At 37.9% G+C, this 25,602-nt stretch overlaps 2 protein-coding genes across 2 annotated transcripts in view; both read left to right on the top strand.

The window, feature by feature from the left end:
• Positions 1-5,945, top strand: part of TRAPPC10 (trafficking protein particle complex subunit 10) — a 44,837-nt gene extending 38,892 nt beyond the window's left edge. Inside the window, exons 20-23 of the mRNA XM_034073680.1 lie at positions 668-838; positions 2,135-2,312; positions 2,701-2,895; positions 3,846-5,945. Coding sequence (XP_033929571.1) covers positions 668-838; positions 2,135-2,312; positions 2,701-2,895; positions 3,846-4,084 — 783 coding nt within the window. The 3' untranslated portion in view covers positions 4,085-5,945. The remainder of the gene's footprint in view (positions 1-667; positions 839-2,134; positions 2,313-2,700; positions 2,896-3,845) is intronic.
• A 981-nt stretch (positions 5,946-6,926) lies between these two features.
• On the top strand, positions 6,927-24,952 carry PWP2 (PWP2 small subunit processome component). Its single transcript, XM_005151714.4, has 21 exons — positions 6,927-7,004; positions 7,085-7,197; positions 8,071-8,165; positions 8,549-8,648; positions 9,655-9,798; positions 10,220-10,355; positions 10,862-11,082; positions 11,994-12,137; positions 12,882-12,952; positions 13,628-13,764; positions 14,878-15,026; positions 15,942-16,089; positions 17,290-17,440; positions 17,780-17,960; positions 18,849-18,996; positions 20,106-20,214; positions 20,668-20,733; positions 21,116-21,334; positions 22,373-22,523; positions 23,603-23,677; positions 23,848-24,952. The coding sequence occupies exons 1-21, from the start codon at positions 6,987-6,989 to the stop codon at positions 24,005-24,007; spliced, it is 2,736 nt and encodes a 911-aa protein (XP_005151771.2). The 5' UTR covers positions 6,927-6,986; the 3' UTR covers positions 24,008-24,952.
• Positions 24,953-25,602: the final 650 nt, after the last annotated feature.

The raw sequence follows: 25,602 nt of genomic DNA, 5'->3' as shown, positions 1-25,602 counted from the left end.
AGAAGGCATTTACACCTGTAGATCTCGGATTAAGTTCTAAAAGTTGAAAAGATTATTAGGTAAATTTTCAGACTTGGTCATTTGCCTCATGCAAAGTACTACATACTTGTTTGAACAACAGCTATACAAATGTAGTATCACTAATATCACTGTTAACATTTAATATGTTCATCTTACAGCTACAGTTTGTCCTGAGGTTTTAGGAAAAAAAAATCAGGTAGAGACTGTTTTCCAATTCAATACAGCTGTAAACTAGTTAAGTTGCAAAACAGTCCCCATGATATTTCTTTCAGCCTTTCAGTCTGAACATGGTATTAAATTGGTTGTTCTTGGTGCCTAGGAAAACTATACACAAATATTATTAATCTTTTATTAAATTCAGCTTTTTAATAAAATATTTTTCATGCATACTTGATTTGTGAACTAATCCCTTTTGAAACACTCATTCTGACAGTGAAATATATCCCTTTTACTTAGGCATGTCTTGTTAAAAAACAATAAACCATTATTTTGGTTGTATATTTTCCTTAATGATTTATTTAACACTGAACAGGTAATTTGTTTTTATAAATGATATTAATGTCAGAACAGACAAACTTATGCATGTGCATTTCCACTCCTTTCTCAGAGGAAGGAAGGAGCTAATACTATAAACACTCTCTTTCAGGTTATACACAGTAAGCAATCGATATTCTTTGTATGGGAATTGAGGTGGACAAAAGAGCTTCCTCTCTCCTTGCAGTGCCTGTTTTCAGTCAGCTTTTGTCCAGCTACCTCTGAAGAACAGTCTATTACTCTGAAGCCGTTCATTTATGAATTCCAAGTGGAAAATTTTTTTGTAAGTACTCTCTTCTAAGTATAGCATATGTTAAGTGAATATGGTTTCCTAATATGTGGAAAGGGAAATTCAAGAGATACATTAAAACCACTTCTGTTTACCTAATGACGTTGCTACCGACACTGAATCATTGCAAAGCCAGTTTGTTGAACAGTAGACTGAAGCTTGATATGCTATGGAGGAATTATATAGTTGCCACTGCACTGTGGAGAGGAAGCACAAGTACTTGTTCAAGTGTACTTAATGTTGTTTCATTTTTTTATTGTGTTTTTACCTTTTTGGCCTTTTGCCATGGAGACTGTCCATAGATTACTGAGCTGCTTTTTCCCTGCAGGTTTAAGACTGCTCTCAAAGCAAATTGCAATTTCCAAAAAATCTTTGCTATTAAAAGCATTTTAGTTGTTTTTTCAGTGCTTGAGATGAGCTCCCCTAATGAAATATTTAGTGTTTTCTAGGCTATTATGTTAAACGTTTCTTCTTTCCCTTTATAAACAAACTTTTTATTCCTTTCATCAGCTAGAAGATTATAGACTAGATAGAATCTCTTTAATACAAAATTATATCAACATTATTTAATCTCATCTCTTAATTCAGTCTTGTGCTACCCTTTGTGATGCTTGGGTAGAAAGTAGCAACATGAGAAGATTCTCATTTGGTCAAATCCTTCTGTCTGTTTGCCTATTATAAACTGGCATTGAGAAATACTTTAGGTTGATTGTGTTTTTTTTTACTTACTGGCACATAACTAGCATGTGGTGGCACCTGTATCAGCATTTTGTGGAATTTTTAAAGAGAACTAACTGTGCTAAACAATGTGGGGGGTTGGTAGAAATTTAATTTTCATAGTAATTAAAAATTAGCTCTTTGATAACGTGGGCACCATTATTCTGGGGACAGTGATGGTAGGAGTGATGAAGCAGTTCTGCATTAATCAGAATTTGAGTATGTGTCTGGAAAGTGAGCAGCCAAGAAACATTTTTAATACTGTGTTGTTTAAATAGTAAGATTATTGTCCATTTAGGAGCATTAAAAGGGTGAGTTAAAGCACAGAACTGGAGGGGAAAATGGTGTGCTTGCTGCTGGTATCAGAAATAGATTGAATCAAATTCAGCTTGGTTATTTTCTCAAACTGAGGAAGATAATGAAGTGAGCATTACTTACAACTGAATTTGGCACTAAAAATATTTAATAGGATGTGGATGTTTAAATTTGTCCTGTATCAATTGTCCAGTTCAGTTTAAACACAAATAAAACACCTCTTTTTTCTTGATAACAGCACTGTTTTTTTCCTGACAGACATTGTATCATGTGAAAACTGAAATTTTCCCACCACCGGGGGCAGAGTATTGTAAAACAGGCTCACTCTGCTCCTTAGAGGTGTCAATCACCCGACTTGTTGACCTCTCAGATGTTGACAGAGATGAAGCATTAACGGAATCAGATGGATATTGCACAACAAAACTGATGTATGAGGGTAAGAATATTTTTCTTTAGTATATTGACAAAATTCCCCAGTAGCTTTGTCTTGATAATGGTATATGCCAGGCTTTCTATGGCATATGTGCTTGTATTGTGAATATGGCTGCTTAGCAGTATTCATTTTGCTACTGAGAATGTTTTATTTTTCATCATTAATCTGTCTTTAAGTAGAATATCCATCCAATCTGAACTGCTAGAGGCCCAACTATGCTACCTTTTGGGTAGGGCTGTTTTTAATTACCTTGCACAGCTTTGCACACATAAAAGCAGATGAGCTTTTAGATATTGCTAAAATACTAATTTTAAAAGTGCTCTAAAACTGTACTGAGTGTTCTTCATTTTTCAGAAAAGGTCTTTATAGTGTTTGCTCTTTATTCTTGCAGTTGGTGACAACAGTAGTAACTGGGCAGTCTGCGGAAAAAGTTCTGGTGTGGTATCGATGCCTGTAGCAGCTCAAGCAACTCACAAAGTCCACATGGAAGTGATGCCACTGTTTGCTGGATACCTACCTTTTCCTGATGTCAGATTATTTAAATACCTCCCTCACCATTCTGCTCACTCCACACAACTTGATGCTGGTAAAGCTGTCTTAATTACATGGCTACTTACAGAAATGATTCTGCTTCTCTTACGTTCTGTGTAAAGAGAGAAGCAAGGCTAGGAAGTACATTGACCAACTACTTGTAGGTGTCTTTGCTATTTAACATACTCACAGTTCTAACTTGAAACTTACAAAATGTTGCTCTAATGGAAACTTTGAATTTGGGTTGCAGCCTTATTCCTCTGTGAGGAGGAATAATAATGTGTTTTCTTATACTTTCTTAAAATATTAGTGTGCAAATTAGTTGCCAGTAGATTTATAATCAAGTGAAAAATATTTGATAGCCCTCTAATCCTGTGGCTTTGTTGTCTGTAAACTGCACATCTACTGTGTCTTTGTTAGCCTTTTAGAATTAGAATTTTTTTCCCCAGTTTTTGAAAGGATTAAATGTTCAAGGCCAGGTTGGATAGAGCTTTGAGCAACCTGGTCTAGCAGGAGGTGTCCCTGTCCCTGGCAGGGGGGTTGGAACTAGACGATCTTTAAGGTCCCTTCCAACCCAAACCATTCTATGATTCTATGAAATAGAAGAACTGTTGAAAAATTGTGGCATATAAACCATACTGGATGAATGAGGTTAACTTGCCACAGCCACCTAGTTTATTTATCTATACTACTGAGTAGTCCCAGAGCTGTAGTTGAGAATTCAATCCTACAAACAGCTTAGTGTTTGTCAGCAGAGCTCCAGGAACTCTGTGCACCCTTCTAGCCTGTGACAAATGTGAGGTAATGCTACTTAAATTCTCCTTAGAAACCAATATAATTCACCCTGTTACCTCCATTGCTGGCCAAAAGTGTGCACAGACTATTAACATCAGCAGAAATGACTAGTAACTGCTAACATGTGGCAAGCTGACAGTGCATCTGAGCTCTGATTTAAGTTGTTTAACCACTCCATGGAATAAAACTGCAGGTTTTTGTTTTAAACAGATAGCTGGATTGAAAATGATAACCTCTCTGTGGACAAGAATGTGGATGATCAAGCTGACAGCAGCAGCATCAGGAGCAGAGGTAGCTTGCATTCTGCAGCTAGTGGGGAACACAAAGGTTTGCCAATGCCCCGTCTGCAATCCTTCTCATCTGGGCAGGTATTCAACTGCAGCATAGGTATGCAAATACTTGTCATTCCCAGCAAGGACGACCATGTTCTGGAAGTCAGCGTCACATGACAACTCTCTATGAAAACATGGAAAACAAAAACCATTAGAAACTGGATATGAAAGCACTTTAAAGGATTATGACCCCAATTAGTCTTTGTTGTAAAGCTCTTAACTCTAAGGAGATCTGTGGCACTCAACATGTACTGGCCATGGAAGCACCAGACAATTGTATCAATTTAAATGTACAGTGAAGCTTGTGTCAGCTAGTTTATATCACCACTTTAGTAGGTTTTGTGTGAGCTATTGGGTTTTCTCCCTTCAGTCACATCCTGCTTCACAACACAGGGCAACAAAAGCAAAAAATCCAAATATTTGGACCACTTCTTTATTTTTTTTGACTGGCAACTGAATCATTTCACGCTTCCTACATATTTTAGAATTTAGAGTTGGATGATGTAATTATCCAAATCTTGGATTTTTATTTTAGTAATTTAAAAGCCTTTCCACATGTGCCAGAAACACAACAAAGCGTACAACAACACATTCCCTGGTGTAATAGCTGTTTTTCTGTTTGTTTTTTGTTTGTTTTATCACTGTTAATTCCTGTCATTGCAATTTTTTATTAAACTTCCATCATTTGCATACTTAGATGCATGGAAGAGCTACTGCTATAAACAATCTTAACTGAACAAAATTCCTTCATTTTTTGAGGCTTTCTCCTTCACAGAGTAGACACTGTGATGTCACATATTACATGATTATTTTGGGGTGGGGGTTGGGTCATCCTTTTGCATAGTTCTTACCAAAGAAAGATACTGATAGAATTTAATGATAAAATATTTGGCTTATTGAGTTCCCAGATTAATTTCTTTTCTTACCATTTCTAAGTGGCTTGGTTCGCTGCCTCAATTTTTAAATTGGGGCAAAAATTTCAGTATGATATGATACTTGAACAGTCAACCTTTCATCATAAAGGAGTAGTGTAATTTACTGATTAGAGGCCAGACTTCCGCATTTGTGATGGAAGAAAGAGGTTGGTTTGGTATAGGAAAGCTTGCAGATGTAGAATAATTGTGAAGCAAAGTTAAAACATGTAACTTAAAGAATTTCATTATTTATATCTGAAATGTAAATACAAAAAATGTAAAAAATAAAAAAAAGTGTAATTTTTGTGAATGTTGCAAATCCACCTGTGACTGGAAAAATTACAACTCCTGATGTCCTGCTTCTGATATTGAAACTTGTGCATTTAATGTGAGAATGACCTTTTCTACTTGCAGATCTGTAATGGTGCGTTGTCAGCAGACTCCACAGAGGAAAACTGTCCCATATCAAATACTTGTTAATAAAACTAAAGTGAGGAACTGCTCATTAGAAAAGTTAATTGTTGGTGGTTTTGGGTTTGGTTTTGTTGTTTGTTTTTTTTTTTTTTTTCTCTAAACTCAGGTTCCGCTAAATTATAAAAGGAAAGAAAAAAACTAAACTATCTTTCCCAAAAGAATAGCAATTAAGTTGAAAAATTAATAGACACCCTGCACTGGTCTAAACTTTTTTTTTAAATTATTATTTTTGTTTTTTAAAGAAGTATGCCTAAATAGATGTATAAAGTAGACCTACTAGCTAAAACTGTCATGCATCTTCTTTCTGTGAAGGAATGCCCTATCTCTGTGGAAATCATACCATTTTATTCTGGATAAAACCCAAAGCATCATTTAGTGTGAATGACTGCTGGGATTCTTTGACTGGAAAAGGTAACAAGTTAGTGACTTTGACACTGCAGGTATTACAATTAATTCCATTTTCATGGTTTGCTATTAAATCATTTTTCACATTGTTCTGTAATATACTGTTAGAACAAACACATTGTACTAAGATTGTTTAATGAAATTGTAAGCGTTACAGTTCTAAATATACATGTTTTAAAAAGAAATCAACTTCTCTTGCTGCTGTGACTTCTATTTAACTTTTAAGGAGTGATTGCTTTATCTATTTGAGCCAAAGCTACTTTAACAGGAGAATGTTTTCTAAACTTAACTGAGGGGTTGTATTTAGAACAGCACTTTAAAACGCACTCCAGCTGTCTGACAGGGCTTGCCACTCTGAGAAGGAGCTGCCCAGCAAGCACAGGGCCCCCTTCAGTGCTGCCCCTTTTGAAATCATGGAATTGCTGAGGTTAGAGAAGACCTTTGAGGTTCCAAGTTCACTACTAAGGGCCTCACCTACATGACTTCTGAACACTTAAAGGACAATGATTCCACCACTTCCCTTGGCAGCCTGTGCCAATACCTGATTACCGTCTCAGTGAAGAAATTTTCCCCAATCCAAGCCCCCCGCACAGCTTGAGGCTATTTTCTCTTGTCCTTTCACTTGTTACTTGGGAGAAGATACCTACCTCCACCTCACTACAACCTCCTTTCAAGTAGTTGTAGAGTGATAAAGTTCCCCCTGAGCCTTCTCCAGAGTAACCAACCACAGCTCCCTCAGCCCTTGCCTATCACACTTGTGCTGCAGGACCTTCACCTTGAAGGGCCTTAACTTTTACGTCCCAGGCAGCCTCGCTGCCACTGGGGAGCCTCACACACACACACACACATCCCGCCACTCTCCGTTCGTACTCCCGCTCCGCCTCCCCTGGATCCCTTTACGGTCGGGAGATGCGGGCGCAACTGCGGTATCTTGAAGGAAACGGAGCACGGCTGACCTGAAGCGCGACGCTGGCGGCGGCGGCCGGGTGACGGCATGGGCTGTGCTTATGCATAGAAGGGCGGACCGAGCGCTACAGAACGGGCTGAACCACGGAGCCCTTTGTTTCGGGCAACAGTTTCCCCCCTCTGCATCGGAAGGCCGGCGGGAAGCCACCGCGTCCTTCCCGTACGCATGCGTGGGACTGCCGTGGCCGGCTCTGACGTATTTCCGTGTTCCCCGTGCTGGCTGTGGAACCACGCGTTCCTCCTGAGCGGCCGCCGCTGCCATGAAGTTCGCGTACCGAGTGAGTGCCGTCCGTGCGCGGCCCTGCCGCCTTCCCACTGCCTTCTTAACCGCCGTTCCCCCTTCCTTCTCCCCTCGCAGTTCTCCGGCCTGCTGGGCACCGTGTACCGCCGCGGGAACCTCAGCTTCACCCGCGATGGCAGCTCCCTCATCAGCCCCGTGGGGAACAGGATCTCCGTCTTTGACCTGAAGAAGTAAGCGAGGCCCTGTGTCTGTCTCTTCCCTCTATGCTTCCCGGGCTTCCCTCAGGTCATTGGTCCAGCTCTCCGCCAGCCCCTACCCAGACCGCCCGTGGGCGGCACGGCACGGCGGCAGGCAAGTTCCTGTTGTCCATGGGAGATGGACACAGTGCTCCCTGCGCCGCCGCTGCGGCTGCTGCGGGCTGGGGCTCTCCAGGATAGTTTGCTGTGTAAAACACCCTGAATTAGCGTGGCTTAGAGTTGAAAGGTAGAATCCTGCCTAGCAGAGTAACCGTCGAGTGTAGGTTTCTGTACATAGGTCCGTAAGGAGTATAGGATAAGAAGGATATAAAAGCGTGTGTTAGAAACAGAAAAGGGGGAATGATGATTTTTGTTGGATTCAGTTGTATGGGTTTCTCGTGTGTTTCTGTGAGGCTGCTGCCACAGGCTCCCCAGATAAGCTGTGACTGCACCATCCCTGGAAGTGTTCAAGGCCAGGTTGGATGGGGCCTTGAGCAACCTGGTGAAATGGAAGGTGTCCCTGCGCATGGCAAGGGGGGGGGGGGTGGAACTAAGATGGCCTTAAAGGTCTCTTCCAACCCAAACCATTCTATGTTTTCTTGTATATTTCAAGGTCTAGGCTGTCATCTGCCCTTCCTATAGGCCAGAGTTATGATTTATGCGCATTATCCTGGTATTCTGGTCAGGAGCTCATTTCTTACATAGTTGGTGTTTATGGAATTATGAAAGCTAAAGAAAATCATGGCGGTTTTATATCTAGGTGTGTTGTATGGCTTTAAGGTATCCAACCATATTTCATTGTCACTGAAAATTACTGTTATTTCTATGTTCTCATACCAAATTTACTGTTTTATCTTTTTCTTCCAGTAATAAGTGTGAGACATTCCCATTGGCTACACGGCTTAATATTGTGTGTGTGGGACTCTCTCCAGATGGAAGTCTTGCCATTCTGATTGATGAAGGTACTTTTATAAAGGAGTAATTTATTTTGTAAAAGAATATCATAAAAAGACAGCCTTAGGAGGGGAAGGTGAATACCTAGTGTATTGCTAAGTATTCAGCCTTAACACAGATCAGAAGTGCTCTGCTTTAAAAATTATGTTAGAATTTCTGCGGAAGATATCTTCATTTACAGAACTTAAAAATAATTTATTTACAGAATTTAGGTAGTGAATTGTGATTCTGATTATATTTTTCTTGTTAATAATATGAAGCACACTGTCATGAAACCTTTCTGAGGAGGTGCTTCCCCCCAGCTTAAGGAAAGAAACTAAAGCTTGTCTAAGGTTATGGTTTCTATGGGAATTTGATTATTTCCACAATCCGTTTTTTTCTGTGCTTACAGAGGGAGCTGCCTTGCTTGTCAGTCTGATTGGGAAATGTGTAATACATCACTTTTACTTTCACAAGCCAGTTCACAGTGTGAGCTTTTCACCTGATGGCAAGTAAGTAAAATGTGTGTACTTTAGAACAAAACAACAGAAAGTACCCCACAAACTAGTTGTGATTTTGAAGACATTCTGACCAAACTGGGATGATCCTCACTGATTAGTGTAGGGGACATGTTATCTGTAAAGTTGAGAGGGGAAGAGGAAAAGCAAAGCCTTGGAAACAGATACTGTCAGGAAAGTTGCCTGTAACACATGTTGTTTGTGGTGGGACTCTTTGAAATATAGAGGTTTGCTGTGAGTTTTAACTGCTCTTATTGTGTGGCATAAGGTGAAAGAGCCCACAGGGAGACAATCAGTGCTGCAGGGTTGCACAATGGCACTTGTGTCAGTGCAGTTTCACTACGGCTTGGGTCAGTGTTTGGGTTAGTCTAAGACAACTGTGCTACTGAAAGAGGCAGTTCTCTGAATCCAGGGCTTCTGTTTACATCCCTTATATTTTAACTGCATGGTCACAGGTCTGAAGTATGGTGACGTAAACGTTGCAAGTGTCAGAAGGGTGAGAGGAAAAAGTGCAAAGCTCCCCTCTTGGTAGCATTTCTCAGTTGGATTGACTTAAAGTGATCCTGAATGAGGTTTTTGTGTTAAAGTTGGAATCACAGCTCTGTGTTGGAATGATACTGGCAGCAGGACCAGATTAAAAGATATGTGTAACAGGGGTGCAGATGCTTTGTGTTGCTGAAAGTGACTGGTATGTGAAGGTGAATAGCGGTTGAAATAGAATATCCTGGTTTGAATGTTTGAACTTTTTTTTTCTATGGGAGAACAAGTTAACTGAAGTGATTTTTATTGAAGGTTTTCTGTCTTACATCGTGTAAGTTGGGGGGGGTTAATAACAACCTGGAAATATATATTTTTTTTTCGTTCAAAAGCAGTCTATATTTATCATTTCAATAGCACAGTAACCATTTTTAACATTGTTTTGTTTCATTGTATTGCAGTCTGTACTGAACAACTGTTTGCTTTAACAGCTTTGTGTGCAATTTTTCCCCACACATGACAGGAAATTTGTGATTACAAAAGACAACGTTGCTCTTATGTACCATGCTCCTGGGAAGAAAAGAGAATTTAATGCATTTGTTCTGGACAAAACTTACTACGGTCCATATGATGAAACAACTTGTATTGACTGGACTGATGATTCCAAGTGAGTTGTTAAACTGAAGCGCTGTCTCTCTGCTTATGTTGTTAGTACTCGCATGCGTGTTGCGTTCCATTTTCTTTGCTTAGTATTGTACTAGCTTTAAAAACTCTTTCTGGCTCTTCTGATTCTCATTCTGTGTTGAGTTAAGAAAAATGTGTTTAGGCAGACTGGAAAGTATAAAATGTGCAAGGATCAGCAATGGATTCTTTCTTGAAAATGCCTACTTATGTATAAAAGGAACATATCTTAGGAACGCAAGCAGTCCATCTACCTTTGCTAGAGTTGCCAACCTCAGTTTAAAGCTCTGTTGTGTGTAAAATTACTTTTAAATTAGTGACTGGTGTCTTCTTGCTCATGATGTTCTCCACCCCATGAAAAGTTTTACAAACCAGTATTCTAATTCAGATTGCCTTTTCTTTTGTAGATGTTTTGCAGTAGGGAGCAAGGACATGTCTACATGGGTGTTTGGAGCAGAACGATGGGCAAACTTGATCTACTACTCACTTGGAGGTCACAAGGATGTAATAGTGGCCTGCTTTTTTGAAGAGAACAGTCTAGATGTATGTATAATCACACTACATTCTTAAGATTATGCTTCAATTACTTTAACAATAAAATTTATCTATAGATAAGGATGATGACTGTTTTAATAATATCTCAGAATTTAGAAAATCTGTAAGTAATATGTCTGAGCTCCTCAGCTGTGATTGGGAGTTTACAACACCATGAGTGTTTGAAGAAGTAAACTTTAGGAGGGAGAGTAAATGACTTAAAATAGCTCCCTCCAAAAATAAGTTTTAATATGAAAAAATAATTGACTGTAATTGTAACTGGTAATCAAACTGCCATTGGTCTTTTCCAAAATTACCTGAGGGCAGGTGAAGTAAATCACCACTTCTCAGGACAAGTGATTTTTTCTGAAAGCACCTTGAGTTCTAGAGGACTAAATAATGTATAATAATAATAGAGTGTAGATTTGCTAATTCTTCTGCTTGTCTGTATTTGTAACAAGACAGCAGAGTACAAAACATGGGTATTGCGCAATAATACTGTGTTTGTGTTCTAGCTGTATACAATTAGCCAGGATGCAGCTCTCTGTGTGTGGCAGTGTGATACAGAGCTTGATGGTTTGAAGCCCATGCCCCCTAAAAATGCAGCTAGAGAAAAGGATGCAGCAGGAGATGATGAAGAGTTTCTTGAAGAGCCAAAGGGTGAAGAAATTCATGGAAAAGCCAATCCAAGTGAACAAGAGGCTAGAGAAAAGGTTAAATATTCACGTGTTGCAAAGTAAGTGATTCAAGTCTAGAGACTTTGTGTTCTTGCAAGAAGAGATTGGTTAACTTCAAGAGGTGACAGCAGTGTTTGATATAGTTCATCAGCCTCTTTGGTGAACACTTTGGAGATGCTTTCCGGAAGGATCTCCATGTCTGTCAATATCAAAGGAGGTGTGGCTTACAAAGAGAATTGTAAGATAGTCACAGCATTTACCTTTGATTGAAGAAGGGTAAAGTTCATAGACAATCTCTTGTCAGTGGAGTTGAAGGAGATACAGGATACATGTAGGGGCCATCTGGGAGCACCTGACATCAGGCTTCTGTTCTCAGTCTGACTGTCAAGGAGGTATAAAGTAAGTACCCTACCCTAATCATGGTGGAATTAGCTTTGGTGAACATCACATCCAGACTGAAGGAATTCAGAGTATACAGCCGTGGGATAATGTTCAGAGACTCTTTATTTGACTATCATGTGGTGCTCTTCTGTTTAATTCCAGTAAGGGATATAGCTACAAACTGAGAAGACCTTCTCTAGGCAAAATAGTATTTGTTGGCTTCAATTCCATGAATTCAATTCCTCTATAAGGACTCACATATAGAAGGATAAGCAGCGAATGCATTAAGCCATCCACATTAAGGCATTAGATCATAGGAAATGCACAGTGCAGTCCCTTTCACTGTGTGTGATCAGGTGTCCCTTCTGATAATTGGATTACTGTAGCAGCTGTAAACCTTGAGGAAAAGAAGAGAATTGGCTTTCAGTACCTATGTAAAGTACATATATTTAGCAATTTCTGGAACTACTGCTTTTTAGTTTTATTGTAGAATACCTTGATCCAGAATTATTTGACCTGTATTGAAATACATCTGTAATTGCATGCTTTTCTTTCGCATTCAGTTTGCTTCTAACTTTTTTGATGCCAGGTATTTTTTCAATAAGGAAGGAGATTTTAATAACCTGACATGTGCAGCCTATCACAAGAAAACACACCTTTTAGTCACTGGTTTTGCCTCTGGAATCTTTCACCTCCATGAGCTTCCAGATTTCAATCTTATCCACTCGTTGAGGTGAGTTATGGGGTTGTTAGGTTTTGGGTTTGTTTGGTTTTGTGTCAGGGATATGTTTTTTTAGGGAGATTTCTTATTTGAGAAGTAACCATGTTTAATACTGAAGGATGAATAATCAGAGGACAAAAATCTTAAAACAGGAGTGTCTATTTAGCATTGTAATTTCTGGAAAGGCAGAATCATAGTTAGATGTATCTAGTAAATACCATACAGCTGCATTCCATAGCTTATTACAGGAAAGTCTGAGTGAGGAACTCCTGCATACTTAGTTGTTGGCTGTAGGTTTCTTTAATATTGTGAACTTTGTTCTCAGCTTCTTTGTAGAAAATAAAGACAATATTGGAGGAAAGGGGGAAGTTCTGCATATGTAACATCTGTAAATTGTCTCCAAGTTGAAAAAAAAAATATTTTTCATCGCTCTATGATGTTAAAGAATGCATAATGTCCCTGCTTAAAAACCAATTTTTTTCTTTTGCTTGAATGTGGGGAGTTTTACTCTGTGCTGGCAAGTACATCTTTGGCATGTGAATATTACGTCTTCATTCCGAATAAGGCAGTATTGCCTGTTTGATGTTTTTGAGTATAACAAGGCAAGAATTTGTGTGAGGTTTTTGATGCTACAGTAATACAAAAGTTCAGTAATCAAAGAACTTGCTTGAACGCAGGTAATAAACCCCACATTCAAAGTTTTATCACACAAGGTATGAAAGCACAAGTTTGTTTATTGAGTGATTCTCTCTTCAGTATTTCAGACCAAAGGATAGCTTCTGTTACTATCAACTGTACTGGTGACTGGATTGCCTTTGGATGTTCAGGTTTGTCAAGTTCTTTGGTCTGTATTCATGGAAAAATGAGGAATGTTGTGGGCATGCGAGCCCTAATTCCTCTTACGCATCTTACCTCCAAATGTTACTTTTGTTAATAATTTATAGTCCCATCTCTGTAATGTCTAGATATAGTAAAGCAAGTATCCCTAATCAGTTTCTCCTCACGGAATTCTTGTGATTCAGGAAAGTGTTGTGTTGACAAAGGCAAAAAGAAAAGATATGTCATGTATGAAAACTCTAGCAGAATTATGATAAAGCCCATAGCCTTTGTAATTTATAATATGCACCCAGTCTCTCTTCCTTTGCCACTTGTTGCTCATGTAATTTTTCAAAGCTGCCTGTATGTTCCAGCATTCTTACCCAGTCCATAATGGTTTGCATGATAATCAACATTTTACCTATATGTGCAGCCCTACTTTTCATCTAATTTATCACCTGGTTGGTGGCATTGCTGTTGTAGAATTGAGAATGTTAATGCAAGTGACAGCTCCTGCTTTTTTGAGGAAAGTTGCCTTGAACTTATGAAAGGGAAAGGGCTTTTGTTAGTATTGATAGATACTTAATGCAGCCTGTCTGTATCAAATATTTTTTTGTTTTTTAACGCTTGCGTTTGCAGGGTCATTGTATTCATAATTCTGGTTAATCCTTCTCCTGCATTTACAGGTTTGGGTCAGCTCCTGGTGTGGGAATGGCAAAGCGAGTCCTACGTGCTGAAGCAGCAGGGTCATTTCAACAGCATGGTTTCATTAGCATATTCTCCAGATGGACAATACATTGTAACTGGAGGGGAGGATGGGAAAGTAAGTGAGGCAGAGTAATGAGATACCGACTTGAATATTAACATAGTAAAGAGCTTGAATTTCCAATTTATCTAAAAAGCTCCTTTACTGTAAATTAGTATGTATTTTTCTTAATATAAAGTCATTTTTTTTCAAGTGTTCTGATTTTTCTCTTGAATATATATATTTTGATTTATTACTTGTATCCTCTACAGATTGCATCACTTACGCTATTTAGCTGATGATTTTTTTAACTGTTATAGATAGCAATCACCATAAACAACAAAAAGATCTAATTCATTAACTGTTAACTTATGTATGCTTGTAGTGATTTCGTGAGATTTTGGAATGAATGAACTTCACTGAAATTCATGTCCTTTTAATAATTGGTTTTGATGTGAAATCAATTTAAAATTATTTATAAAATTGCAATCCCTAAAGAGATTTTTCTGAAATATACCAGTGCAGAAGCTTGGGTTTTTTTTAAAGAAAAATTAGCTTCTTATGAATGACTTGTACTGCAATGACACAGGTACCTTTGTTGGTTTTCTAAAGATGTTTTGTAGTATAATTCCACAGTCTCTTGGCAGGTAAATGTGACAAAGATAGTATCTTATTTCCTATCAAAACTTGTGAATGTCACAAAAAGACCTGCCACTTCCTGGTTTCTGCCATTTAGATACTAAATTGGCCAAACCCCAGAAGTCTCAAACTGCATGTAGCAAAAAGCATAACATCTTTCTTCAAGGGAGAAAATAACCTAATATCAACTGTAACTTTTGGAATGGCTTTGCAGTTGGTTTTGAAATTGACACTTGATTAGACAGTATGAAGCTTGGGAGCCGAAAGTACTCAGTAAGTGCTACAGCTTTCCAAGAAAACTAACCTTGTTTCAAAATTATTTTTATCTCCACTTACATTTTTTTATGTTGTATGTGTATATTCAGGGGTTAATGATAAGCTATGGCCTGTTTGTCTCACTTGTACAGAATTCCTTACCGACAGTTCTGAAAATCCTTTATGCTATTGCAGAGTTCTAAGACTGACTTCTTTATTCGTCTGCTACCTTACCTTTATGTTCTGTCTGAACTGGTGATGGAAATTCTGATAAAGCTTTTATTTTCTCTCATGCAGGTGAAGGTGTGGAACACTTCAAGTAGCTTCTGTTTTGTCACTTTTACAGAACATACCAGTGGTGTGACTGCTGTAACTTTTACTTCCAATGGTTATGTCATTTTGAGTGCTTCCCTAGATGGAACAGTGCGTGCTTTTGATCTACACAGGTAATTCTTCATAAAAGCTTTTGTGTGTCATATAGGCTTTAGTTGTTGTTTAGTGGTGTTTAGTCTGACCAAGGACTTTGTGAGTCTCACACTCTGCCAAGGGAGGAGGGGAAGCCAGGAGGAAGCAGAGACAGGACACCTGATCCAAGCTGGCCAAGGAGGTATTCCATACCACAGCATGTCATGCCCAGGATGTAGAACTGGGGGAGTTACCCGAAAGGGAGATCACTGCTGGGGTTGGGCTGGGTATCAGTTGGCGGGTGGTGAGCGGTTGTATTCTCTTCTGTTGTTATTTCCCTTATCATTATTATTGGTGGTAGCAGTAGTGATCTGTGTTACTGCACTGTTCTTATCTCAACCTGTGGGAGTTACATTCTTTAGATTCTCCTCCCCATCCCTCCAGGAGCGGGGTTGGGAGAAAGGGAGGGAGAGGAAAGGGGGGAGTGAGATAGAGACTGTGTGGTCTGATTTACAGCTGGGCTTAAACCATGACACTGCTCTTGCTTCATATTTAGTAATTAGGAGTTTTATCATTCCTACTACTCAAAGGGGGAGAAGGCAGCCAGAATAACAACAGAATGCTTGCTATCATTTTAGTGATGGAGCTATTTTAGTATAACTGTATACAGAACTGGATGTGTAAATGAGCCTGTGCTTTCTAAAGAATGGACATATGCTGTGTAGTAGAAGAAAGCTCTTCTGAGTATCTCTGGCTGCTATTTCTGCAAAGTTAATACCTTTTTTGAATCATGGAATTGTGCTGAGGCATTGCATCTGATTTTATACAAATAGTATTTTTTCCATAGATAGCTTAAAAGACTTTACAAGTAAAATGAAATACCTTTTCAAGAAGGTTTGTAAGTTACATGTTTAAATCTACCTGAAACATTTTCATAATTTTCACATTTACCACAGATACCGCAACTTCCGTACCTTTACATCTCCACGACCACGTCAGTTCTCCTGTTTAGCTGTGGATTCCAGTGGTGAGATTGTGTCAGCTGGTTCCCAGGATTCCTTTGAAATATTCATCTGGTCAATGCAGAGTGGGAGGCTGCTAGATGTAAGGACTTACAGTGTTGGAGGGCTTGAATTTAACACGTAATATAGATTGTGATGATCCTAAGTAACTTTGCGATTCATTGGAGGTTTCTAATACAACAGTGTTTTGTTATATTTGAGAACTGGAGCTGCACTATGTTACTCTCAGCAATTTTTGATTGTTGCATGGAGGCTATCCTGGATTTTTGTGGGGAAAATATTTTTAGACTTTAGAAGTAATGAGCGCTTTCCAGCTGATGAAGTAACACCAGTATTGCTGAGCTAACACATGGACATGAGAGTCTTTCCTCCAGGAGCTCTTCAAAGATACTATTTTCTACATGTTTTTAGTTTGGTTGGGGTTTGGTTTTGTTTTTTTTTCAAGTAATGAGGAAATTTTAGGTGCTGTCCCAAGACTTTGATACGGATTTCATGGACAGCTTTGCTGGAGCAAAGCAGGGCACAGTTTCTTGTGTAGAAAATTTTTCTCGTGTAGGGTGAGAAATAACCCAGTGTCTTGCTAGTTTGAAAAGCATTCTGTTTAGAGTAGATGTAATAAAGCAAGGACACAGTACTTTTGAGCAAATCAAACTCACTTGCTGTTTTTAATTCTTAAGTGTTATTGTACATCTTGTACAAGTAGATGAACTAAGCAATTTATATATTTAATTTGGCATAGCTGTTGAATACTGATCACTGTAGTAAGTCAGCATATACTTGAATGCATCTCCAGGGTTATTATTTTCTTTCCTTAATTTCTTTTGAGAGGAGCAGGAGCTCCATGATACAAAAATCTGTATTACTTTTATTTACGGTTCTTACTAGTGTTTTTTCTTTAATATTTTCAGATGCAAGACACAATGAATTATCAGAGCAATGACTTGATTTTTCACAGCTGATCTGATTGTTCTGACATGGGGATGGGAGAAGCACACTGTATTCCTAAGTCTTGGTCTCTAAAGAGCCTATGTGCATGCATAAGAATGGTTGCAGAGGTCTATGCAGTGGTTGAACTTCAGTGATTTTAAAAAACGCAAAAACTTGTGAAAATAAAAAGTTGGGGATCACTGGTATACATCATGCCACATGTGCAAAAGTAAACTCAAGCATGTGTGGACAAGTCAGGCATGGTTTCATTGCTGTATTTAGAGTTTACTGAATGCAGACTACATTAATTTGTTTCTTTCACCTAATTCCATGTTGTAATTTTTCTTTTTATTAGGTCTTATCAGGTCATGAGGGCCCCATCAGCAGTTTGTCCTTTAACCCAATGAAGTGTGTTCTAGCTAGTGCCTCTTGGGATAAAACTGTCAAGTTATGGGATATGTTAGAAAGCTGGAGAACTAAAGAGACATTTATATTGAACTCAGATGGTAAAGTTTATTTCATCTTTTATCAAATATAAAAATACTATTAAAAATATTTCAAGAATGAACAAAGTAAATACAGATAGTTATTCTTGGTAATGAAAACTAAAAGTTGAAATAATTCTCTGTAGTATTTAGTTAACAGTGCAAGAAATCTTTTTGATTTAATACTGGCTTTACCTTTATAATTAGCTAAACATGTGCATGTTGCCCAGAGAAAAAGTAGTTATGCTTGTTATTCTGAATCTTTTTCTAGTAGTTGAGATAAGATCCTAGAAAAGAATAGTGTATTTTATTTCAAAAAGATCTGACAGCATTTTGAACTATTGATCAAATTCTTTGCAGTTCTTGTTGTTGCTTTCCGTCCTGATGGCAAGGAGCTTGCAGTTGCTGCTTTGAATGGAGAGATAACGTTTTGGGATCATGAAAGTGCAGTGCAAACTGGCTCAATTGAGGGAAGGCATGACCTCCAGATGGGAAGGAAGGAGCTTGACAAAATAACTGCCAAACAGTCAGCCAAGGGAAAGTAAGTAAATGAGACTGCAGTGAAAAGAGGTGCCTTTTGAGTTGTTTGAACATTTGAGAGTGCATCTGCTGCTCAAATATTTTTATTCTGATGTTGGATTTTAAACGACTGCCTGACTTAATATCTGGATGGATCCTTCTTATGTTCTGCTTTCTTCACCTACTGATCAGATCTTTTTTGTCAGTTATAAACTTAGGTTGCCAGCATAATATTGAGCTTCTCATGGCAAGTTATTCACCTGCTAAATGTGGTAGATTCTTCAGTGTTTATCTTGCTGTGTAGGCACTAGTATGTAATTATTGTTAGTGTCTAGAAACTTAATTTTTTTTAAAAAAGTTTTATATGCTGTGGGGTTAATTACACATGCTAGTATGCATGTGAAATAATGTTTAAAGGCAAGTGGTGTATTGTCAAAAAGTGTAATATAGAAGTCATGTTTCATTCTTTTGTCCTTGAACCTCTTCTTTTTTTTTCCTTGTACTGCTCCCACACAAAACAAATGGAAAAAGGAAACAATGACTTTTTTTCCAGTTGTTGGGTTTTGGGTTTTTTTTTGTGATGAGCTCTCAACCCTCTCTTTAAAACATATTATTACAGTTTTTTCTCTAGCTTTTCTGACCATCCATAGTATAGGGTGTAGTTGAGAGCTCATTCATTGAGCTGACACTCAGAATCAGAAATACGGAAGTACTTCAGAAAGCTGTTGAAGTTCTGAATTATTTACAATTCATGGTAAAGCACCAAGTACTTGTTTGTGGTAAATGATTTTGTATGTCAAGTACATACTGTGTGAGTCAAGATCTCCACTTTTCCTATGAAATGGTTCTTTTGTGTCTTCCAGCTCAAATGTGGGAGTGAAATTAACTACTTTCTCTTTTTGTTTACTAGATCTTTTACTACTCTGTGTTACTCAGCAGATGGTCAGTCTATTCTGGCAGGTGGATTGTCAAAATTTGTCTGTATATATAATGTCAAGGAGCAGCTTCTCATGAAAAAATTTGAAATCTCATGCAACTTTTCTTTAGATGCAATGGAGGTATGTGACCACAGGGGTCAGGTTTTTTCACACCCCCACCCCTTTGGCTTTGGTGTTAATATCTCATTGTGTGGGATTTGTGAATGTTTTGTTAAGCAGAGGTCTATTTTCTTAGTTTTGTGCAGGAGAGTAGTGAGGAAATGTTTTACAGAAAACAAATAAAATTAATTAAAATTAATTCCTGACATTCAGCTAACTACTAGTCTTGTCAGATTGCAATGTTTGTACTGAGAGAGCAGAACTCTTAAGCATAGTTAAGTCAGTTGGCACTTAACATAAAATTGAAGAGAAAATTTAAATAATCAGTATTTTGTAACTTTCCCTGGGTGTCAGTTGCTTGCGTTAGCAAAGAAATGAGGGATTTTATTTTGGACGTAGAACAGCATCACTGACCTTTACAAACTGTGGGTTTCCGAATATTGCCAAAAGCAAAATTAAGTTCCTTTAAAGTGAACAATGAAAAGCATCAGACAGAACAAAATTCTGGTAACGCTTTTTGACATCCCCTTGTCTGGAAGAATGAAGGTTATTCCAGTGTTCATGTCAGGCTGTATTTGACTGTGGTTCCAAGTATGGGGTGTTTTTTTAACAAGGGTGGAGCAGCCTTTGTTGCTCTGCTGCCCTCTTTTGTGGTAGTGTATCTCCACATGTGGCTTAAAAGGGTATTGGAAATCAGACCACTAGAAAAGAGTCCTGGAGGGGATGGATGTTTTAAAATGGAGAGCAGGGAGGTCCCTAAAACATTAGCATAGCTGTAAGCCCTTCCATTAGCACAATTCAGTTATGGAACCTGAAGGGGAAGAAGAATAGGGTTGCATCTGAGGAAATACGGTATCTCTTAAGTAGAACAACATTATAATAATGTGAAACCACAGTCCAAACTGAGTTATGCTGTTCTGAGGCCTTAAGAGCAAAGCAGCCTGATTTTCATCTGTGGTTGGATGCTGTTGCCTGGTGTTGTGAAATAGGCAGTTTCTCCATGATTTTGGAAGAAAGTGCAGTGAAATAATTACTAGATGACTCCTAAATGTTAGGAAGAATTATCACTTAATATAGGTGTTTGAGAGGAGTTTCAGTGCTGTGAATGTGGAATTTACATGTTTTTCTAGGAGTACTTAGATCGGAGAAAAATGACTGAATTTGGCAGCATGGCTCTGATTGATGGAGGAACTGGAGATGAAGATGGTGTTGCCATTCCCCTTCCTGGAGTAAAAAGAGGTATGGTTTTTGGTTTTGCTGTCTTTTTACTATTTTTTTGTGGATAAAAACCTTTGACATAGACTTGATAAGAATGGTTTAAATTGTTCAGCTCAGTTTTAAAGTTAAAATTACCTGAATGTTCTGTAGCTGCAGGAATCTGTTACACAAGTGTTCAGGTGATGGATGGGTGGGTCCTTTTGCATTGTAAAAGCAGCAGGAAACAGGAGGTCTCCTGGGTATGGAACCTAGCAGTGTTGATTTAATTTTCAAAGAGCAGAATTCAGGCCCACTGATTCAGCTATAGGATCTCTTGAGCATGGACTGACTGTTACTTACCTTGTCTTTAACTCTGCCAAGTTTTGGCATGTTCTGCATTATTTATCAGCATAATGATAACAGTGTAGTTAGAGTTGACAGTTAGACCAGGAACTTCAGTGAATATCTTAAATCACTTTTAAACTTCTCTTTTAGGTGACATGAGTTATCGACATTTTAAACCAGAAATAAGAGTAACTTGCTTGCAATTTTCTCCTACAGGTGAGTATTAACAATAAATACAGGCTTATTCTTTTCATTTGATATTAACAAAAAAAATAGAGTATTGGATGAGTAATAATGAAGTACAAACGGCTTGGAGATGGTGTCTCTAGATGTTACACAGCGCTGCTAGGTTTGTAAGCTAAGTTTCCCACATAGTGGATAATTGGGAAACGGAAGCATACATCACTTTCACCATTATCATCAATGTACATCATTTTTTACAAGTATTGTCATTGCTGACAGGTCCATCAATGATGCGTAGCTTTCAGTCTTACCCACTTCTTGTAAATAATGAAGAGTTACCTGTTTATCATTACTCTTTTGTTTCTATCCTAGAAAACTCAGCTTTGTTCTTAAATATTGTTGACTTCTCTTCTAGGACGAAGTTGGGCAGCTACCACCACAGAGGGTCTCCTTATCTATTCACTGGACTCTGGGCTAATTTTTGATCCTTTTGAGCTGGATATTGATGTCACACCCAGCAATATACGAAAAACACTGCATCAAAAGGAATACACTAAGGCTATTGTCATGGCCTTCAAGCTGAATGAAAAAAAACTAATTCAGGAGGTCATAGAGTCTGTACCTAGTGATGAAGGTGAGTAGATCCTCCGTTAAATTAAAATCTCTGTAAGCAGAGATGTGTAAGCTAAGTAAGTTGAGCTGCAGAGGGCAGAGTTTAGTTCTTGGGGAGCTGGAGGGTAGAAGTATAACATTGATGTCTACTGTAGCTGAAGACTAAAGACTAAGAAAGGGTATTTTATTAAAAAAACAAAAAAAAACCAAAAAAACACAAAAACCCAGAAGAAACACCACAACTTTTTAGTCCAGTGTTTTAATTTAATTTTACCAAATTCGCAGTATGCTCATGTATTAGCATGTAACTGTGCTGGCAGTTTACCAGATACAGGGCTGTAACATCAAGGATGTAGTCAACAGGTTGAGGGAAGCAATTAGTCTTCTCTGTTGAGCACTTGTGAGGCCACATCAGGAGTCCTGTGCTTTGGACTTGACAGCATAAGAAAGATGTTGATACCTCTGGAGCATCTGGTGGGGGGCTTGAGGGCCAGAGTGCATGACAGCTGAGGAGAGGCTTAACAGACCTGAGTGTGTTCAGTCTTCGAAAGAAAAGGGCAGTATTTTTACTGCTTTCAAGTGCATAACAGGTGTTAGAAGGAAAACAGAAATAGAATTGAAGTTGCAGAATCATAGAATCACAGAATGGTTAAGGTTGGAGAGATCCTTCAGTAGTTACCTAGTCCAACCCCCCTTTACTGACATACTCAGTAAAGTGTAGTTACACTGAAAGAGGAGGAGAGGGTGGAAGTTCTAAAGGAGAGCTGATGTGGGAGAGTATTCTGTTAAGAGGAAGAACTTGGAAGCAAGCAAGGGCAGGGTATGTTCTTGCTTTTAAATACAATAGTGATTGGAAAGCTCAAAGAGGAAAGACAGGTACTGTACACTGAAATGCAATCAAGACTGACTTTCCCTTTTTTTTTGTTTTTGTTTCTTTCTTTGGGTTTGGCGGGGGGGGCTTGGTGTTTTGTTGGGTTTTTTTTCCTTCCTCATGCTTTACTGTGGTCTCTTTCACATTATTCAACTTTGATGGCTATGGGCTTTTTCCCTTTTTGCACAGTTGATGTTGTCTGCTCATCACTCCCAGACCTGTATGTGGAGAAAGTATTGGAGTTCCTGGCCTCTGCATTTGAGATATCTTGTCATTTAGAGTTCTATCTTACTTGGGCTAATAAGTTGCTCATGATGCATGGACAGAAACTGAAAACAAGGTGAAGTCTTGTGGAAGTCAAAACACTGACAAGCATTTTCAAATTGGTTTACCTGTCAGCTTAGGATTTGTTCTTAACATTTGCTGACATTCTAGACAATGCATAAACAACAATTAAAACTACTTAATTTTTACAACTTCTTTACTAATGGTAAAAGTTACACTTTGAACTTGATCTTAAAAGTCTTTTCCAACCTGAATGATTCTATAATTCTAACAAGTGTGTATAATAGAATTGGAATGCATAATAGGAATTTTGAGGATAAATTGCAAAAAGCGTTTTGCAGCTATTGCAGGTAAAATTTGCTTGCTTAGCCTAAAAGCACATAAAGATTTTAAGAGTGATGGTAGGATTTTAGAAATTGCATTTTTAAACAATTGTGCATATTAATTGTAATAAAAAGATAATGTGCAGGTATGGACTGCATTTTTATAGGATTATGATTATAGCATGCACTCTTAGCTTGTTAGTACTCTGCTTTTCTACCTAGTTCTTTATAACTGCATGAGCCTTGTCTGTGAATTACCTTCAGCCAACCCAGAGTATAGAGTTCGTAGACTTTCAGGAACAAAAAGAAGGCAAATTTACAAATTTAAAGTAAGTTAACTGAGAAGTAGTATGAGAAGGAGTTTTGCAGGTTAAAAGAAACAGGGCATTGTTTTTTGCTTTCCTTGCTTCAACATGGGTATTTATGTTTTAGTTACTTAAATTACTGGGAAATATTTTCTCCTTTTGTTACTCTTAAAGTAGAAGAGGGTAATTTAAAACCAACTGTTCCTTGTTGAGAAAGTTCTGTAGTAACGGGAAGGAACTGTTATCCCTACATTGAGCAGAACGAGTTCTTCAAGCTGCAGTTTTACATTAGGAAAAAAATGGTTTCTGGCAATACTTTGTGTTGAGTATAATTATTGAAGTCTGAGTCAAAAGAAAAGAGCTTTTGTTTATTTAGTATTGTCTTAAAATGTTCATGCTGAAAAGTTAACATGTATGCTTGTTCAAGTTTTGTGAGTATAAAAAAGTTCTAGACTTCCATGTGTACATATAAACTGCACTGCAAACTGCATGTTTTTGCATTGAAGGTCAGTGAAGCTGCTCCCTGTGATCCAGTTCCTTCAGAAAAGCATCCAACGTCATTTTGAAGATGTTTCAAAACTGTATGTATTGTTAAACTTAAAAGCTTATATCAAAACCCTGCACGAAAGTGTAGAGTAATAGGGGGATATTAGTCTGGTGTTAGAACTTTTGATATAATCTTTTAGAGGTGTTTTTATTTTAAGAGGAAAATGGAATCTTATTTCTAACATGTTCCTATTTATTTTTACAGCTGTGAATGGAATATCTACAATATTAAATATGCATTGGCCATGTCACAACAGCGGGGTATGAAACGTCTGGCAGAAGAACCAACAGAAGATGAAGAAAACTTGGATTCTGATAGTGATTATCTTATGCAAGAAGTTCATAAAGATAATTCAAGTTCCTAGTTACTCTGTGAGAAGAAGACTCAAGATAATTTTATGCAGTGGTATTCACTGAGAATGAGTGGCCCTCATAGTGGCACAATTTATCTGCTCTTAACAGTGTGGATGGAGTTACATGTGAGTTAGTTGGAGAAATGTAGGATAGACAAAGTGCTATCCATGTGTATTTGGTGTGCCCTTTTGCTGAAGAAAAAAAAAAGTCCAAACTACACAGCAGACATGTACAGTCAGTTTGTAGAATTTCAGTATATAAAACAAAGATAACAAACATAAAAACGTGGCCAATAATTATTCCTAATTTCAATAAGAAAAAAATATTCTTCTGTAGGTGAAGTTAGAAGTCTAACTGGAAAAAATGCATTCTTTATTAAAAATGCATTGTACATAAGATTAAGTATTGCGAGTTTTGTAATGCAGGCTTGTCATATGTTGGACTTTATTTTTTTTAATCTTGTTTTAAAGTCATTCTTAATTGGAGGTCTACAGACTGCTCTCAAATGTTTTACTTGGTTTTAATACCTGTGTGTTACTGGAAAACTGTTTTCCTAGTTCTGTAACATCCAAATCTGAAGTTTCAACAATGAGGATAAATGATATATCCATAGCAATGTATATGGGAGAAAATTTACTGGACTGTACAAATTTTGCAGAGGTTTAATTATCATGAGATACTGTAGTAAAAATTTGTTTGGAAAATACAAACTTAATGTAACTTAAAGTTTAAGAGAACATTGTACAAATATTTCTTTTTCTGATTAAAGCTCCTGTTTTTGAAAGTATTTTTAATTAATGTACTAAAATGTGGAACATTTCCTAGAGTTTTGTGAATTCATGTGAAATTGACAGGTAATGACAGTGAGGTTCTGAATACAAGGAACAATACCCATGCTTGTAATACTTTCAGGCCACATGTTGAAAGGGCTCTGTTTAATGAAGGTACTGCAAATACTGTTTATCTCCAGTGTATTCTATTCTTCTGGATTTGTTTTCTAGTCCCTTTCCTCTCCTGGAAAAGAGGAGAGGTATGAAAAATAAAAACTGCTGAAGAAAAAAATAAGTCCAAACTACACAGCAGACATGTACAGTCAGTTTGTAGAATTCAGTATATAAAACAAAGATAACAAACATAAAAACGTGGTTTGGGGTTATAGTCTTCATGCTCAAAACATTTATTAGGATGAAGGTTTCTCAGAAAATGTTTTAGAACGTACAAGAGCCTTGAGAGGAGGTGAGAGGGGTAGGGTAGCACCGGTCATATATGGCATAAGGATACGTTCTAGTTGCATTAGTCATTTGGCTTAAGCTGTTACAACCTTCTAGGTAATCAAAACATTGTATGATGCACATGAAAGCCAGTACAATTTTCCAGTGTGCCCTACCATCTTCATAGAGTAATGATGATATACCAGGGTTTAAGCCTGGTCCAGAGTTTGGCTTGATCCTTGTGCTTGCTGGCATAATTTGTGAGCCTGACAATGGTTCATGTGGGCTGGGGTTTGGTTTTGAACCAGTGCTTGATTTGAGCTGATCCTGCATAGACCATAGAAGGGTTTGGGTTGGAAAGGGTCATCCAGTTCTAACCTCCTGGCCATGAGCTG

The sequence above is a fragment of the Melopsittacus undulatus genome, chromosome 2 (assembly GCF_012275295.1).
Source record: "Melopsittacus undulatus isolate bMelUnd1 chromosome 2, bMelUnd1.mat.Z, whole genome shotgun sequence".
NCBI classification, from domain to species: domain Eukaryota; kingdom Metazoa; phylum Chordata; class Aves; order Psittaciformes; family Psittaculidae; genus Melopsittacus; species Melopsittacus undulatus.
This window is presented reverse-complemented; position numbering and strand designations above follow the sequence as displayed.

Coding starts and splice junctions, on each gene's coding strand:
- PWP2 (XM_005151714.4), top strand. Junction 10,356..10,861: donor TTGAAGAGAACAGTCTAGAT/GTATGTATAATC, acceptor TTTGTGTTCTAG/CTGTATACAATTAGCCAGGA. Junction 16,090..17,289: donor AGAGTGGGAGGCTGCTAGAT/GTAAGGACTTAC, acceptor TCTTTTTATTAG/GTCTTATCAGGTCATGAGGG.